The sequence below is a fragment of the Anomaloglossus baeobatrachus genome, chromosome 2, assembly GCF_048569485.1.
Source record: "Anomaloglossus baeobatrachus isolate aAnoBae1 chromosome 2, aAnoBae1.hap1, whole genome shotgun sequence".
Classification (NCBI taxonomy): Eukaryota; Metazoa; Chordata; class Amphibia; order Anura; family Aromobatidae; genus Anomaloglossus; species Anomaloglossus baeobatrachus.
In genome coordinates, this window is record NC_134354.1 from 174,687,969 (window position 1) to 174,706,800 (window position 18,832).

General features: G+C 41.3%; 1 protein-coding gene across 1 annotated transcript in view; it reads left to right on the top strand.

Moving 5' to 3' along the window:
- CLCN4 (chloride voltage-gated channel 4) overlaps positions 1–14,963 on the top strand; it is an 83,534-nt gene extending 68,571 nt beyond the window's left edge. The window contains exons 12-13 of the mRNA XM_075335494.1: positions 10,817–11,033; positions 14,467–14,963. Of these exons, the coding sequence (XP_075191609.1) occupies positions 10,817–11,033; positions 14,467–14,557 (308 nt within the window). The 3' untranslated portion in view covers positions 14,558–14,963. The remainder of the gene's footprint in view (positions 1–10,816; positions 11,034–14,466) is intronic.
- The last annotated feature ends 3,869 nt before the right edge of the window (positions 14,964–18,832 follow it).

The window sequence follows — 18,832 nt, forward strand, 5'->3', positions numbered from 1 at the left end:
AGCGACGCACGTGCATATACAATAAAATCCTGCTTACCATCCGGGGACATCCAGTCCTGTAGAAAAAAAGTCACCATGATTGTGTGCAATTTTGGACATATAGTACATTTTATTGTATATGCACATTTCTTGTACATACTGTCACTAATGGGATGTTAAGTGGAACAGTGGACTATGTCCCCTCACAAGGATGTATTGTATCCCAGGTACATCTCTGTGTGCATTTGCGCTGTTCTCCGCTTGCTCTCCTGGATGACGCTGCTGTCACAGGCGACGCATGTGCGTTTGGCATCACTGACACTCAGTACGTGCGTCGCTGACGAGCGGCGCTTCCGGGAGAGCGGTGGATGGCATCGCACATGCGCCGATTTGGGATTGCAGGTGGGACCGGGCGCCGACGCATGTGCGTCATGGCGTCACAGCCGTGGTGCACGCACGTGCGGTGGCATCGCACATGCGTCAGCGTGGGATCGCAGGTGAGATCCGATTCAAACACAACAGTATAAAAGGTGTGGGTGGATTAATGGCAGCCCCCTGAGGAAGCGTTTTTTCTGCGAAATGTACATTGGGGTAGAGGACTTACAGTGCTGATTCACCTCTCTATAATGAGTAATACTATCTTGCTATGTTAGACTGTGTGATTTGGACTAAATGTGCTTTGTGCTGATTCACCCCTTCAATGGGTAATACTTTATTGCCGTGTTACATTGTGTGGCCTGGACCACATGTGCCATAAGCCGATTGTGAAAGTTATATCTGAATAATGATTGTGGATTCATATGTGGATCCATGTTTTGCCCAGTGATTTGTCCAACTTGGACACTGGGTTCTATACATGGTGATTGCATTCTTCACAGTCTTCTCTTCTGACCAGACACTATGGATATACTACCCTATGGGCAACATAGCAATTATTCACTTATTATTTGCACTAAGCACTTTAATCATAGCATCTAGGTGAATTATATATCTCTGTTGCTTTGTATTGGCAGGAGGAATAGACCTATGTAGGCCCTCCTTGTTTGTTACACAAATCACTTTATTGCAACGGAGATTTAGCCTGTATTTTTGTCCTTTGCATCTGTGTGTGTTTTGAACACTGTAACACTTCATTTTTAATGTTCATGTACGGTTTTATTAGTGTCAAATATATATGTGTAATAAAATTTGTAATTTTGTAATGCGTAATTACTCCGGTGTTCTTTTTGTTTACACATCGTTATGTGTGACACCACAGGAACAATGAACATCTCCTTACCTGCGTCCACCTGCAATGCGGAAGGAACGAGGTGGGTGGCATGTTACGTCCTGCTCATCTCCGCCCTTCTGCTTCTATTAGCTGGCCGCTTAGTGACATCGCTATGACGCCAAACGCACCTCCCCTTGAGGGAGGGATTGTTCGGCGGTCACAGCGACGTTGCTGACAAGGTATGTGCGTGTGACTCAGCGATAATGTTCGCTACGGCAGCGATCACCATATATCGCACGTATGACGGGGCGGGTGCTATCGCGCTCGACATCGCTAGCAAACACTAGCGATGTCGCAGCGTGTAAAGCACCCTTTAGGCTCTGTACCTCCAATAGTCTTCACATCAGGGATTTTCTGGGTCCAGCCCGCCAGAAGCGGACTAGTCTGGCCTGGCAGGCCAGGTTCCTACATGCTCTCTTTATTCTGTCCTCACACTAACTGACTTTCTAAGATGGCTGCTGCCTGCAGTCTCTGCTCTGTCTCCACCCACATTAACTATTAATTATCCTACAAAATACCCCTAATACAATAACCGACCAATAGGTGGCAACATTACCTTACAAAACATCCTAGAACCTTCATAACACTGACTATCACATTAAGATTTACATACTTTACAGATACACATATATAATGCAATGTCACGGTGTTTGCAGGAAAGCACTGACCATAGGTCACCCTCTTACAATATCAAAATCATGTGATTGATCATGTGACCATGATGTCACCACAGGTCTTGTACTTTGCAGGATTTCAGGAGCTTTCGTGGCATCACGATCATGTGACTGGTCATGTGACTGATGTCACCATCAGAAGGACTTGAAGAGGAGATGGAATAATGGTACGAGTGTGTGTATGTGTGTGTGTCTAAAATTTATGGTCTCCTGCTGGTGTATATATATATATATATATATCTCTATATACATATGTCTAGAATGTTTGTGCTTCTGGTGGCAAATATTAACCACTTCATGTCATCCACTGTACATGTACGATGCAAGTTGAAAATGGGTGTATGTAGTAGGCTCATGGGGTGAGCCCCCCACATACTAGGCAAATATTGGCTGTTTATTACAGCCAGGATCTGCCTCTAGCAATTATGGATTTAATCTGTTAACTCTTGCTGTCAAACACGGACAGCAGTATGTAACAGGCGCCTGCATGGGGATGCGCAATTCTAAGCACCTATTGACATGCTCGAGATGTGATTGTCGGTCGTCGATGGGTTCCTATGACAGCAGGGAGTCTGCTGAGGACCTCCATGCTTGTCATTACAGCGCTCCTTTGAAATCCTGCCTGAACTTCACTATGGAGGAGCTGAAAAGACAAAAAGACGCAAACCTGGCATCTTATCCTGATGAAACCAGTGCAGGTGCAGGGAATCACTCACCTGGGTAAGTTGTTCAAGTCACAAGTACTGTAGATCACTCTTGTTAGCGTGGATAATCGGCTGCTGCAGCCCAACATGGAAAAGTAATTTAGTGAAGCAGGAGAGTGGTTGTAATGCTGGCTAGACTCAGAGGATTTTTCATTAAAATCAGGAGGTTTTATTCATAGTTCTATGTGTTTCGAAGCTAGCATGCTCCTTCTTCAGGGACCAACAATAGCAATGTACCATTGCAATGTGTATCAGAAAGACAGGGTGGACAACAAAAGTGTGAGCAGCCTCTTCATCCAGCACCTCTGGTATTTCCATTAAAACATCAGAATATTCACTTGGAGTGCATATTCCTACTCATGATGGGGTGGCTGAGTGTCTACCACACATGCATAATTATGCTACAATTGTGAATTGTTAATTAAATGTATTTAGGAATTTATTTCTAATGATATTTCCTTTAGTAATTTTGTTTTATTTTTTTAGTTTTTTTTCTTTGATTCCCAAAGAATTACTTTAAGGTAAGTATAGAGTTTTTTTATTTTCAACATGGAACTTGAAGATTTTTTTCTACTTATGTGCATCTGTGGATTTTGATGCTGATGCCCAGGGAATTCACAACAATATTTGATTGGAGATTTCTTATTCCATGTTAATTCAAATAGGAAATCAGTACACCATATGGATGTACCAACACAGTAATTAACCTGTGACCTAAAATTATCACCTGTAATAAAAATCTGTGATATTCCCTGCACTATCTAATCCTTAAACAGGTTTCTCTCTGTTGGATTTTACATGCATCTGACATTAAAAAAAATATCCAATAACACAGACTATACAGTATATATATATATATATATATATATATATATATATATATATATATATATATATATTATATAAAGCTCAGTGTGTGTGTATGCATACAGTCATATGAAAAAGTTTGGGCACCCCTATTAATGTTAACCTTTTTTGTTTATAACAATTTGGGGTTTTGCAGCAGCTATTTCAGTTTCATATATCTAATAACTAATGGACTGAGTAATATTTCTGGATTGAAATCAGGTTTATTGTACTAACAGAAAATGTACAATCCGCATTTAAACAAAATTTGACCGGTGCAAAAGTATGGGCCCCCTTATCAATTTCTTGATTTGAACACTCCTAACTACTTTTTACTGACTTACTAAACGACTAAATTGTTTTTGTAACCTCATTGAGCTTTGAACTTCATAGGCAGGTGTATCCAATCATGAGAAAAGGTATTTAAGGTGGCCACTTGCAAGTAGTTCTCCTATTTGAATCTCCTATGAAGAGTGTCATCATGGGCTCCTCAAAACAACTCTCAAATGATCTGAAAACAAAGATTATTCAACATAGTTGTTCAGGGGCAGGATACAAAAAGTTGTCTCAGAGATTTAAACTGTCAGTTTCCACTGTGAGGAACATAGTAAGGAAATGGAAGAACACAGGTACAGTTCTTGTTAAGCCCAGAAGTGGCAGGCCAAGAAATATATCAGAAAGGCAGAGAAGAAGAATGGTGAGAACAGTCAAGGACAATCCACAGACCACCTCCAAAGACCTGCAGCATCATCTTGCTGCAGATGGTTTCAATGTGCATCGGTCAACAATACAGTGCACGTTGCACAAGGAGAAGCTGTATGGGAGAGTGATGCGAAAGAAGCCGTTTCTGCAAGCACGCCACAAACAGAGTCGCCTGAAGTATGCAAAAGCACATTTGGACAAGCCAGTTACATTTTGGAAGAAGGTCCTTTGCACTGATGAAATAAAGATTGAGTTGTTTGGTCATACAAAAAGGCGTTATGCATGGAGGCAAAAAAACACGGCATTCCAAGAAAAGCACTTACTACCCACAGTAAAATTTGGTGGAGGTTCCATCATGCTTTGGGCTGTGTGGCCAATGCCGGCACCGGGAATCTTGTTAAAGTTGAGGGTCGCATGGATTCAACTCCGTATCAGCAGATTCTTGACAATAATGTGCAAGAATCAGTGATGAAGTTGAAGTTACGTAGGGGATGGATATTTCAGCAAGACAATGATCCAAAACAACGCTCCAAATCTACTCAGGCATTCATGCAGAGGAACAATTACAATGTTCTGGAATGGCCATCCCAGTCCCCAGACCTGAATATCATTGAACATCTGTGGGATGATTTGAAGCGTGCTGTCCATGCTCGGTGACCATCAAACTTAACTGAACTGGAATTGTTTTGTAAACAGTAATGGTCAAATATACCTTTATCCAGGATCCAGGAACTCATTAAAAGCTACAGGAAGTGACTAGAGGCTGTTATTTTTGCAAAAGGAGGATCTACAAAATATTAATGTCACTTTTATGTTGAGGTGCCCATACTTTTGCACCGGTCAAATTTTGTTTAATTGCCGATTGCACATTTTCTGTTAATAAACCTCATTTCAATCCTGAAATATTACTGAGTCCATCAGTTATTAGATATAGGAAACTGAAATAGCTGTTGCAAAAACCCAAATTGTTGTGAAGAAAAAAGGTTAACATTAATAGGGGTGCCCAAACTTTTTCATATGACTATATGTGTGTATGTCCGCTAAAGGAATCCGCACTGTCGCATGTACAATCACGAAATTTTGCACAGACACTCCATGGAACTCAGGGAACGTCATAGACTTTGTTTGGTCGGGAAAATTTAACCCCGTTCTTTCCAGTTACTCTACAAAAATCCTGCAGCTATTAAATTGAATGGAGCTGGGAGCTCCAGGCTATAAATAGTAACTGTCAGTGGTTGCTATAGGAACAAAATAAACTGTTAGTATAACAAGCTTATGTGTGAGGTAAAAAGATGTCGGTGGTGAGACGGATAGAGAATGACAGAGACAGACGGGGAAACAGACAGCCCTGGTATAGAGACAGCCCTGGAAAAAGACAGCCCTGGAAAGAGACAACCGGGCAAAGAGACAGCCGGTCAAAGAGACAGCCGGTCAAAGAAACAGACCAGGCAAAGTGTCAGCCGGGGAAAGAGACAGCCCTGGAAAGAGACAGCCCTGGAAAGAGACAGCCCTGGAAGGAGACAGCCCTGGAAGGAGACAGCCCTGGAAAGAGACAGCCCTGGAAAGAGACAGTTCTAGAAAGAGACAGATACAGAGATTGAGACAGATAGACTGATGCAAATTCAGACAGAGAGATAGAAACAGACAGACAGTGAGACAGACAGACAGCGACACACAGAGACTGAGAGAGAGACAGTTACTATCCCGGGCAACGCCCGGGTACTACAGCTATATATATATATATATTGTGAGACTCATGTGGGATTAGTGGATGAGGGCAGGTATATCTCACCCCGGTATCGGTCCTATGTGACTTAGCCTGGCCAGGATCACCTGGCTACTAATGGATTAATGGGAGGTGAAGGACGGAGGTAAAAGGAATCTGGGAAGTTGGGGGAGGGTCTCCATCTGGGAACGCAGTAAGTCTGTCTGTGTAGGAGACACTTGTGAGGAGCAGTGCTTTATGTCTGTATGGTTTAGCTGGAAGGGAGAAGCCCTCCAGTTGGTAGTTAGGATAACACCGTGTATAGTTAGTGCCGGACAGGCAAGGATTTATTTTGTTGGTGTTTTTTTTTCTTTTTGTTTATGCTTCACTGCAATAAACCTGACCAAGCGTCAGTTACACCTTGAATTCGGCTGTCTGCCTGAGGTGAATACGTGCCCTTTGAACCCAGCAAAGGCGATCCCGGAGCGTGTTATCACAATATATATATATATATATATATATAGATATATAATTTATTATTATGGCACTATCAATTCCGTAGCGCTTTACAAGTGAAAAAGGATATACATAAAAACTAGTACAACAATAATTAACAGTACAAAACAGACTGGGTACAGGAGGAGAGAGGACCCTGCCCGCGAGGGCTCACAGTCTACAGGGAATAGGTGAGGACAGAGCTGGTTGCGCAGTGGTGTACTGGACTGAGGGTTATTGTAGGTTGTAGACTTGTATTACAGACGGAATACAGCCCCTGTGCAAGAATAGTAATTGGGCCCTTTACAGTCCAATAGATTGCCATAATGCACAATCATACCTACTTTAGCAGTGGAAATGGGCCCCTTACCTCTTGGGCGCTCATGCGCCTGCACAGGTTGCACAAATGATATGTCCGCCCCTGCAGGAAGTGAAAGCTGTGCCTGACCGCTCTTTTCCTGTTAAGTACTTATACGTCCAAAAGCGGAAAGAGAAGTTGGTGGTGATTGGGTGTAAAGCTTGCATGATATAACAACCTCATGTGAGCCCTGGGAAGACTAGCCTTAACACCGCTGAGTATAAGCTTTCTAATTTTAATGGGGCCAAACATGCGGAATGAGAAGAGCTTGTCCTAGTAGTGGACAACCCCCTTAAGTTAATATTTAAAAGGGCTGAATTAGTTACATAGTTAGCACCTTTGAAAAAAGACAAATGGCCATTAATTTCAAGTGAGAGATGTCAGAGAATACAGGCTACACCCATAATATATAAACCAATCTACCTTTAAAAGTCCAGATTTTTACCCTAATCATATCAACTGGATCAACAAACAGAATTAGAATTTTATACACGATGTATTTGATATTTTCTTCTAAAGCGGGCTTTACACGCTGCGATATCGGTCCCGATATCGCCAGCGTGGGTACCCGCCCCCATCTGTTGTGCAACACGGGCCAATCGCTGCCTGTGCCGCACAACATCGCCCAGACCCATCACACATACTTACCTGCCCGGCGACATCGCTGTGACCGGCGAACCGCCTCCTTTCTAAGGGGGCGGTCCGTGCGGCGTCATAACGACGTCACTGAGCGGCCGCCCAATAGCAGCGGAGGGGCGGAGCTGAGCGGGACGTAACATCCCGCCCACCTCCTTCCTTCCGCATAACAATTTTTGAGAATGGACCCCCATGTCACCGATGAGCGATTTTGCACGATGCAAAATCGCTCATCGGTGTCACACGCAATGGCATCGCTAATGCGGCCGGATGTGCGTCACCAATTCCGTGACACCAACGAGTTCGCATTAGCGATGTCGTAGCGTGTAAAGCCCCCTTAAGAAAAAGTATGTAAGCCTTTTATGAATAATGGACAACTTTCAAGGTGACCAGCCTTTGGTGTAGGCTATCTCACAGATTACCGCTTCTCATGGTAAAGAGGACCTGTCTTTAACTGCATTTGGGGTCAACTCTACTGAAAGCATAATGGGTCATTTTCTGATGATATATTAACCTTTTTGATGTTGGGATTTTAATCTAGAGGTATATACTAAGCCAGGTCCATAAGAAGAAATTATTAATAGTCTGTCTCCTAAAGTTTGTAAAGCAGGAAACTCCAAGACTAAGCTCTCATACAGCTGGCAAGCATAAAAGGTTCACAGCCTTATTTTCCCTGTCTTGATAAGCAGAAAAATGTAATTATTGATGTTAGTTCTCCGGGGTCCTTCACATCTGCTACAGTATCAATCACAATACTGAGAAAAGGCCAATTTTTATGCCTGGCTAATCTCATCTCTCAAACTATTAATTAACTCTTTTATGAAGACTAACATAGACTACCTGCAGTCGGATCAAATTAAGCTCGTAGACATGATGGTGTACATGATACTGGCAAGGTTTCCTAATATAAAGGGTGAATATCTCTCCAAGCTCTTGTCATTTCATTTAAAAAGAATTAAGGTACAAATGTAATGAAATAAAATAGCTATACATTTTAAAATAAACTCGTATTACAAGATTGCTAAAATATACAGTGTCATGCAAAAGTTTGGGAACCCCTATTTAAAATTACGGTTACTGTAATGATCTCTAAAAGGCATAAAGTTTAAAGATGACACATTTCCTTTGTATTTTGGGAAAAATATAGTAATCTTTTACATTTTAAAATTAAAAAAAGAGCAAAATGAGTTGATGCAAAAATTTGGGCACTCTGCATGGTTAGTACCTAGTAGCAACCCATTTGGCAAGTATCACAACTTGTAAATTCTTTTTATTGCTAGCGAAGAGTCTTTCAGTTGTTGTTTTAGGGATTTTCATCCATTCTTTCTTGGAGCACTGCTCTTTTGCTGTTTAGCCACAGATTTTCAATGACGTTCAGATCAGGTCACTGTGAGGGCCTTGTAAAACCTTCAGCTTGCGTCTTTTGAGGTAGTCTGTTGTGGATTTTGACGCGTGTTTATGATCATTATCCATTTGTAGAAGCCATCCTCCTTTTTAATTTCAGCTTCTTTTTACAGATGGTGTTATGTTTGCATCAAGAATTTGCTGAAATTTCACTGAATCCATTCTTCCCTCTACTTGTGAAATGTTCCCCATGCCATTGGCTGCAACACAACCTCAAAGCATGATTGATCCACCTCCATGCTTAATGGTTGGTGAGATGTTCTGTTCCTGAATTTCTTTGCCTTTTTTTCTCCACATATACCTATTGTCATTGTGACCAAAGAGTTCTATTTTAACCTCATTGGTCCACAATACTTGTTCCCAAAATGTCTCCGGTTTGTTTAGATGATCTTTTGCATACTTATGATGCTGAATTTTATGGTGAGGATGCAGGAGAGCTTCCTTTTGATGACTCTTCCATGAAGGCCATTTTTGTGCAGGTGTCTCTGAACAGTAGAACAATGTAAAACAACTCTAGAGTCTGCTAAATCTTCCTGAAAGTCTTTTGCAGTCAAGCGGGGGTTTTGATTTGCCTCTCTAGCAATCCTACTTTCACAGAAATTTAGCTTGAACTTCCAGACCTTATCTTGCCCTCCATTGTTCCTGTTAACTGCCATTTTTGAATTACATTTCGAAATGTCAACTTGAAAACACTTTGCTATCTTCTTATAGGTTTATCCTGATTTGTGGGCTTCCTCCATTTTAATTTTCAGAGTGCTAGACAGTAGAGATGAGCGAGCCTGAGGTTTGGTGTTCGGTTTTCGGCCGAACACCGACTTTAAAAAAAACAAAACAGAGTTGGCGTTCGGCGTTTGGGTGCTTTACGTATGCTGACCACTCACACGAGCATTGTTGTGCTCAGGTATGTTCAGTGCTCAGCCCAGTGCGAGATGCTTGCAATCTTTGAACAGCTCACACTGGGGGTTACAACAGCATGATTGGATGTAGTGTGCAACTCCTCCAAAAATGGAAAAAACCCGGCCCACCATCCCACAGAAGTATTCTGCTTATGGTTGGCTGTATGTGAGTGGAGACTCAAACTGCCAATCTGCCAATCAAGTCCTTTGGGGTTCGAGTCAAGTCCAAACCAGTGGTGTTTCAGTTCAGCTGCACCCACCTAACCAAACTTCCACGGGTTTGCTTATCTCTACTAGACAGCTGCTTAGCAGAACAAATGGCTGCTGTTTTTGGCACAAACTTAGAGGAGGCTGGGTTTTTATAAAGCTGTGAAATTTGCATCACCTGGCCTTTCCTAACCATGATAGTGAACAATCCATAACACTAACAGGCTAGTTAAGGTCTGAAACCTTAGTCAAATTTATCGGAGCACACAAATCTCCAAGGGTGCCCAAATTTTTGCATTGGCCCATTTTCCTTTTTGCAATTTTTAAAATGTAAAAGATGAAAATATTTTTCTTCCTAAAATACAAAGGAAATGTGTCATCTTTAACTTCATTCCTTTTAGAAATCAATTAATCTTCAACTTGCTTAACTATTCACAAACGTTTGCATGCCACTGTAAAGTGGGTTTCTACATAAATGTAAGTGTACATTTCCAAAAATATAAAATAGAATGACTGACGGCTTTATTAGGCTCTGTTCATCTCCCATTTTTTAAGTAAGTTGCTGGTCTTTGACCAGAATATTCCCTGACGTATGCTCCACTGGTCCCTCTATGCATCTGTTTGTCCCACTATGAGTTGGTAAACTTCAGGATATATTTTTTACTGTAATCAATCATGCTTTTCTAGTCAGTGGGCAACAGTAAATAAAATATCACCTGGTATATTCTACCACAATAAATACATACATAGCTGATGGGCTAGCTGTTAAAACCAGTAAAATACTGTTTATTTTATATTCAGAATATTTAGATGACACATTCATTGTGTAGCATCTGGAAATGTATCATCATGTGTGGGATTGGTCATTAAATTACTTTGTTCTGTGGTTATTAATATCTTTGGGAAATGATACTTACAGAATAATGTGCTTCATTTCTAGAGAATGCCAGACAAAGGCAAGATGGAGTGGTGAGCAACTCAATCATATATTTCACAGAAGATCCACCAGAACTTCCAGCTAACAGTCCTCATCCTCTGAAACTGAGACGTATTCTTAACCTAAGTCCTTTCACTGTTACTGACCACACACCTATGGAAACTGTCGTAGACATCTTTAGAAAGCTTGGCTTGAGGCAATGTCTTGTCACTCGGAGTGGGTAAGAATCATTTTAAGTGGATTTTGAGCTCTTCCTATCATGTACATCGCAGAATAAATATTATATATAGATTCATCCCCCTTCTTTTATCCTCATTTGTTTTATTCTCTAAGTAGAACTGAGTTTTTCCTCAGCCGTTTGTACTTTATTCCAAAACGTTGGGGCATTTCAGTGAAAAAATAGTTTGTACAACTGGCCAGGAACTCATGTCCCAATTCAAGACCGCCATTGTTCTCATTGGGGTTGATGAAGTGGTGTGTTGGAATCAAAAGCATTGGTTTCATTTAGAGACGTATGGCTCTTAATGGTTCAGGCACATATGAAAATTAGTGTGTGCCTCTCAACTCCATTTTCTAGCGTAAGATACACCACAGCTGTCATGAATTAGCTAAGTTATGGTGTCACAAATAATGTTCTGTCCCCGTCTCTCCCCAGCTCCGACAACTCTCTCACAGCTTGCCAAAAACGGCATAAAAACACCAAAATTTGCAATATTTTTTGCAATCTAAAGTTGAGCTATTATTTTGTGACTTATCAGTATTTACTCAAGATTTCTGTGGAAAACACTTCAATCAATTGGGGCCTATATATCTTAGATGAGTAGTGCAAGGCAGGTCCTTGGCGGTTTCTCTCTGCACAACTTCCTTTGACTAACAGGTCTCTCCCTGTAAGTGAGTATAGAGAGACACCTGTCAGTCAAGTGAAGCAGGAAGAAGCCATCTGGGACCTCTATTGGACTAGACATTTGAGTAATATAGTCCATAGAGAATTTTCTAAATATATTTTCTGTAAAATATTTCAGCATGAAATATACAGGTGCATTCAGCAGTGTGGTTCAGGTAGCATAAATTAGCAGACACATTCCATTTAAAGGAAACCTGTCACCAGATTTTTCCCTATTAAACCAAAAATATCACCTTCTTCAGCTCCTGGGCTACATTCTAGATGGGTGCACCTTTTGCTGGCCCCCTTTTCAGACCTCCAAAACAACTTTATAAAATATTACCTTTTCGTAAGCAAATTAGTTTGGTTGGCCAGATGGGCGGACTGTATTTCACCTTTTGTCCCCCCTCCTGCCGTTGTTCGCCATCCCCCAGTCTTGATTTGAATGGATGATGATGGCCCCGTCATCCTCCACACTGATGCCGAAGTCTCGCGCAGGCGCAGTTAGCAGAGGCCACTATCGCGGGCCTCAACAGAAACTATCACTTTTGTGCGCCGGTGATGTTTTTGTGCAGGCTCGAGATTATAGGCAGCGCTCTGCATGACCTCACCAGCATCATCCTAGTACCTGCCCATAATGTCAAGCCTACACAAATAAATCACAGGCACGCGAGAGGGATAGTTTCTGCTCAGGCCCGCGATAGTGGCCTCTGCTAACTGCTCCTGCGCGAGACTTCAGCATCAGCGTGGAGGATGATGCAGCCCTCGTCATCCATGCAAATCAAGACTGGGGAATGGCGAACAGCAGAAGGGGGACAGAAGGCGAAAGGTAATATTTTATAAAGTTATTTTGTAGGTCTGGAAAGGGGGTCAGCAACAAGGTGCACCTTCATAGAATGCAGCCCAGGAGCTGCAGAAAGTGATATGTTTAGTTTAATAGGGAAAGATCTGGTGACAGGTTCCCTTTAAGGCTTCAGTCACAAGTATTTGTTTGCTTCAGTCACAGGTATACATCTTGATTATTACCTATATATTGGTATACCTCCAACAGGAGTTTGCAATATTTGCACTGAATATACTTAAAATATCATGTAGCTCTCATTTACTCCAAATATGAAAAATCATGTCATACGGAAAACTTTTAATTTTATGCCTTTTATTAAAAAATGTAACAAACAGAAGTTTTTATTTAAAAAAGTGTGTAATATATGAAAGTTCCCACACCCATGCAGGACCAGATCTTTCATGTAGCGTGCAAGGGCATCTGGAGTCAATCGCTTTCCCACGACTACCACTCCACGCCACCCTACACTTTCTCACATTTGAGTGCAGAGCACAAGCTCAACCATGATCTGTAGATTGGTAGGATCTTACCGGTCTGATGCTCATTAATTTATAACCTATCACCTACTCTATAGATCCAGGTGGTTGTGTCCCTAATGGGAAACAAAAAACACCACTGTTAAGGCTGATGAAATGCAGCTTATCCTTAGTCATCATTATTGATTGGTGAGATTGCGACATGCTGAACTCATGCTAATCAGCTGTTGCCTACAACATCCGGAAGTGCTCAGTTGTGGTACTGCATGGTACAGCTCACTCAACGGTATAGTTGCCACGAACAGGTGCTGCACATTCTGCTCCCTATTCAAATCAATAGGAACAGATGATCGGCATGAGTGCCGGGTGTTGCACCCCACCAATTATATATTGATGACCTATGGTAATGATTGGTCATCGATGTAAACGTCCCAGATAACCCCTTTAAGGCCAGTTTTGCACATCAGTTGGCTTGGTACATGTGAAAATCAGACTCTGATCTGAGTGGGATCATGGTGTAATCAGTTTTTCTTGGAGGTTAACAGAAAAAAAAACTTTCTCCACCTTCTCCATTATGTCAGTCCATGAAAATCACACCGCACTTGATTGTCATCTGAGTAGGATTCGATGTTTTTCACAGACTAATAGTAGACCTGAATGACTGTGTGCCATACGATTTTCGGAGCAAAATCATGCATGCTGTGATTTTTTTCTCAAGTCAAATTCGTCAGTGAAAATAATCATTCATCTTCACTGCCCCATTGAATAACCACGATCCGAGTATGATCCTTTTTTGTCCTGGCTACCCTTCATTACAGATGATTCTTTCAGGCCATCCTAGAATTATTTTATTACCCCCTCATTGTGAAGCACAATTGCTTTCACTCATTTTTTGGTGTTTCTGGCGGATGCTATAAAGTGGGAACCCTCTATATAAACAGAAATAACTGAGCTGCCAATAAAAGTATCTCGTGCTTCTATTTTCTATGGCAAAATGCTAACAAGAAGCTATAATTAAAAAAGGAGGCAGCTGAGTTTCCTAAATGCTTCAGCACATTCCTGGTACAAAGTCTTAACACCTGTGTTACTGTGAAACATGGCGCCCTTCTCATGCCCTTGGGAGCCATTTTAATTAAAAAAAAATATATATTTTTTCAGAAAGGTACAGAAAACGCAATGTATGACCTGCTAGGTAAAAGTGTTGATTGTCAGAAAGCACAGCTTCTAATGCGCGCAGTCATTTCAACACCACATCTGCTCAAATTTCCCCCGTCCAAATGGAAATGAACAAATAACACATCATGTCTTTTTCTTCTCGTTTCTCACTGTTTTATGGAGGCGCAGAGACAGATTTTGTGTGATTTACAGGGGCCACGTGCGCAGTAAAATGAAATGTAGTGAACTGTTTTCTAATGATCTTTTATGTCTTGTTCCTGTTTCTTTCCTACAGGAGGCTTCTGGGTATTATAACGAAAAAGGATGTTTTAAGACACATGGCTCAGATGGCTAATCAAGACCCCGAATCCATTATGTTCAACTAGACCGTACATTGCATATGGGAGGAATAAGCTGCAAAAGTGCTGGATTATTTTGAAGGACTTTTTCCCTCATTTTAATTAGACAGTGGAACAAAAAGTCCAAATTATATTTAGGCTTTGAAACTAAAACATGCCACACCAGGTCTTAAAGGATCAAGACATGAACAGAATCCTCACAATGATGTATGATACACCCTCCGTAATGGACGCTGACAAATGCACGTCACTCAAGATCAGCCATTTTGCTTTGCTATATTGCATGTTTGTGAGTAGATATGAATTTCTCACCTAAAATTTGAGAATTTCAGAGTATTTTATAATAAAAAAACCCTAAAAACTACTACAAACAGATGAAGAGAAGTATTTAATCTAAATCTTTATATTACGAGAAATACATGTATACAACCTCTGGTTTGGGTATGTGCATTTTTTATATGTCTGCGTACCCGCATTATTTTTTAACAGGATGGCGGTGATTAACATGAAGTGCTTTTCCTTACATCTGGTTGGAAGGTTTTTGCGGCAGTTCTGCCAACAGCGTCTTTTTTATATACATTCCATATACAAAATAGTGATGGATTCCAAGTCAAAAATGCCAGAAGAATAGATAAGTCAGAACTGATAGCCGCTTCACGACTTTTGAAGCCTGTAGAGGTGAAACGTTGAAAAAGATGGAGAATATGCACAAAAAAATTCACTGTGCAAACGTTCACTCTATTTATCTAGTGCCCTTTCAGATGGGTTCCAGGTAGAACCTGAAGAAGACACTGAGTGCACATACGCTAAGTCTCTCTTTAATCTGAGCTTCTTACTTCTTTTTTCAAGTTCACATTCAATGATACTCACAGTCGGCTGCCTGGTTTATACATTATGATGAGAAATATATTTATTTAATGCATTTAATTATTTTATGTTAAGTGACTTTAACAGTATTTTTGTACAAGTGACCAAAGTCTATTATATATTCTTGCTTCTACATTTTAATTGAGGTGAAGACAAATTAAAGCACAACTCCAACTTTGTTTTATTAATTTCACTGCTGGAGTGGTGCATTAAATCTAAGGGGCACTTTGCACACTACGACATCGCAGGTGCAATGTCGGTGGGGTCAAATTGAAAGTGACGCACCTCCGGCGTCGCAGGCGATATCGTAGTGTGTAAAGCCTTTTTGATACGATTAACGAGCGCAAAATCGTCGTAATCGTATCATCGGTGTAGTGTTGGTAATTTCCATAATTTGGAAATGACCGATGTTACGATGTTGTTCCTCGTTCCAGCGGCATCACACATCGGTGTGTGTGAAGCCGCAGGAGCGAGGAACATCTCCTACCTGCGTCCTGCGGCTCACGCCAGCTATGCGGAAGGACAGAGGTGGGCGGGATGACGGGGGCGGGGACTATCGCGCTCGGCATCGCAAGCATTGTCTTGTGATGTCGTAGTGTGCAAAGTGCCCCTAAGTCCCCTGACCCTGGTTTTACACTGGGCCTCAATCCAGGAATACATACATTTTTCACACAAATGTCCATCCCTAGATATTAATATCCTATTATGTCCGTACAATTTTTTGTATTATAATGAATGTGCCATAACAGAGCTGTATATATGCCAACTCACATAAAGTATTTTGGTCCTACTGTAAAGTCATCAAAAACAGCAAAAAATACCTTAAAACATAACTTTTAACATATACCATTAAAAGGAAGCAAGGAACACCTTCCTCTGTTAAAATCTATTAGTCACTGCCAAATATGCTACCGTATCACTGCTCACCCTAATATTCTTAGGGACTAGTGCACCCTGCCACAATGGCACGCAACAGATGGTAATAAATCAGGTCTCAAAATCTGAATCAAATAATATGGGTTGATTCAAACAAATAGGACTATCCTCAATAAAGAACTATGGAAATACCAGAGACCAGTGTCACATTCGTAGCATTGCCCTTAATGTTATAATGAATGCACCAGAACGGGTGAGATTGTTCCAATTATAACAAGCAAAGTGGATGGGATAAATAGAAATCTCATGTGCTTCATTTTACGCTGCATAAACTCATCTGTGGAAACACACCAAAACCGCATGTAATCCGCACCTAATGATGTCAATACCAGGAAGTTGAAAAAAAACAGCTTTAATTAAATAATGACGCACCAAACAGAGACAGAAAGTACAAGTCAATACCACAATAAAAACACACTGTCAAAAACGCAATAAGAAAACACAAGTAACCTAAGGTGTAGAGATGGTGCAGAAATTCTGCAGCGTCAAAATCTCAACTGATCCTGGTCATGGGAACATAGGCTTATGGTTAAAAAATCCCTGGCTCTGTCTGTACTCTGGCTCCAATTACCTGTCACCATTCCATTGATCTTTATTATTGATGATCGAATACCTCAAATATTCGGCTTCGCGAATATCCAACGAATAGGTCGCCGCTTGACGAATATTCAATGCGCAATATAAGTCTATGGGATGCCCGAATAGTTATGAATAGTTGTTATTTGGGTTTTCCATAGACTTACATTGTGCATCGAATATTCGCATAGTCTCGACCTATTCGGCAAATATTCGCGAAGCCGAATATTTGAGGTATTTGATAATCAATAATCTTTATCCTTCTCAATGTTCTCATCCATTCTCGACCCACTATCAGCATTCATATTATCTCCCATCCGGTCTCTCTCTCCTCCTGCCACAAGTTACCCAGTGCACGTGGCCTCGACAGCAGCAAACGTTCGTCAGGTGTTACTTTACACTAGGTTCTCTTAACTACTACTTCGAACTACACTGTCTAGCAGAAACCATCATTTTGTTCCTTACAGGACCCCTCCCAGGGTGGGCTAGTCCCAACCTTAACTGTGTCTGTCCCTGCAGTCTGTTAGGCTATGTGCCCACGCTGCGGAAAATGCGCGGATTTTGCCGCGGATTTCTCGAAAATCTGCAGCACAGGTACTTCCCAGCCATTTCTATGGTATTTTGGAAATGCTGTGCCCACGCTGTGGATTTTTCCGCAGCGGAAATCGTGCGGATTTTCGTTCGGAAAAATCTGCAACATGTCAATTATTGTTGCGGAAATCCGCACCAAAATCCGCATCAAATCCGCGGCAATTCCGCACCTTTGAAAAGGTGTGGATTTTGAGGGAAAGCTGCGGATTTTGATGCAGAAAAATCTGCAGATACATTCTCCCGTGGACACATAGCCTTACTGGGCAGACTCTAACATTATACATTTTCTAAACATGCATATTATAATACTCTGCATTATCCCATCTTACATTACTATATCTTATTCACTATGCATTATACCTTACATTGCATTAACAGCATCAGCACCGCTCCATCTTATGTTATATATTATACATTATCACACTATGTCACAATAATAATTCACAAGACACATTACATATTATAAACAAAAGACGCAATACATGATTTACACTACAAGACATTGACGCGACTGTTGTCTTCAGGGGCAGGAACATGACCACCACAGTCCATCCTCTTACACCTCCATAACATTGTTAGGATTCATAGTACCCTAATTATAATTCCAGCAATAGTGCTCCAGTTCCAATCCAGTCTAAATGATCTTAAAACATCCAACCACAGGGCTTCATTACTGAACTAGTCACAGTGCCCTAATAACTAACTTGTCACAATGACCACACATAACTAAATATGTTACAGTGTTCTCATAGCTGTGCTTGTCACAATGACCCCATAACTTAGCCGGCTTAAAGTCCTCCCATAAATGAGACACAGTGCCTCCATAATTATACTACAGTGCTGCCATAACTAACATGTCCCAGTGCCTCATTACAGTAACATACACAGCACCATACAGAATATCTACAGAGCTTCCGCAATGATCACATTATCTCTATAATGTCAGTCATTGTGTCGACATAACAAGTGCCATAAGGACCACGTTATCCAAGGGCCTCCAAAATATGTATAGTACAGCCTACATAAAAATGAAAACTAATCTGATTAAGGCTATGTGCGCACGTTGCGTACAGTCACTGCAGAATTTTCTGCAGCGATCTGAAGAGCACATGTGCGCTTCAAATCGCTGCAGAAAATGTCCGTAGAGAAAAAAAAAAAAGCCGATTCCATGCGCTCTGCCTGCAGCTCCTGCCATAGACAGAGCAGGAGCTGCCGGCAAAGCGCACGGAAGAAGTGACATGTCACTTCTTGAACGCAGCGCTTCGGGCAGCAGCCGAAGCGCTGCGCTCTAAGACGCCACGTGCGCACGGCCCCTGCACAATCTCCATAGAC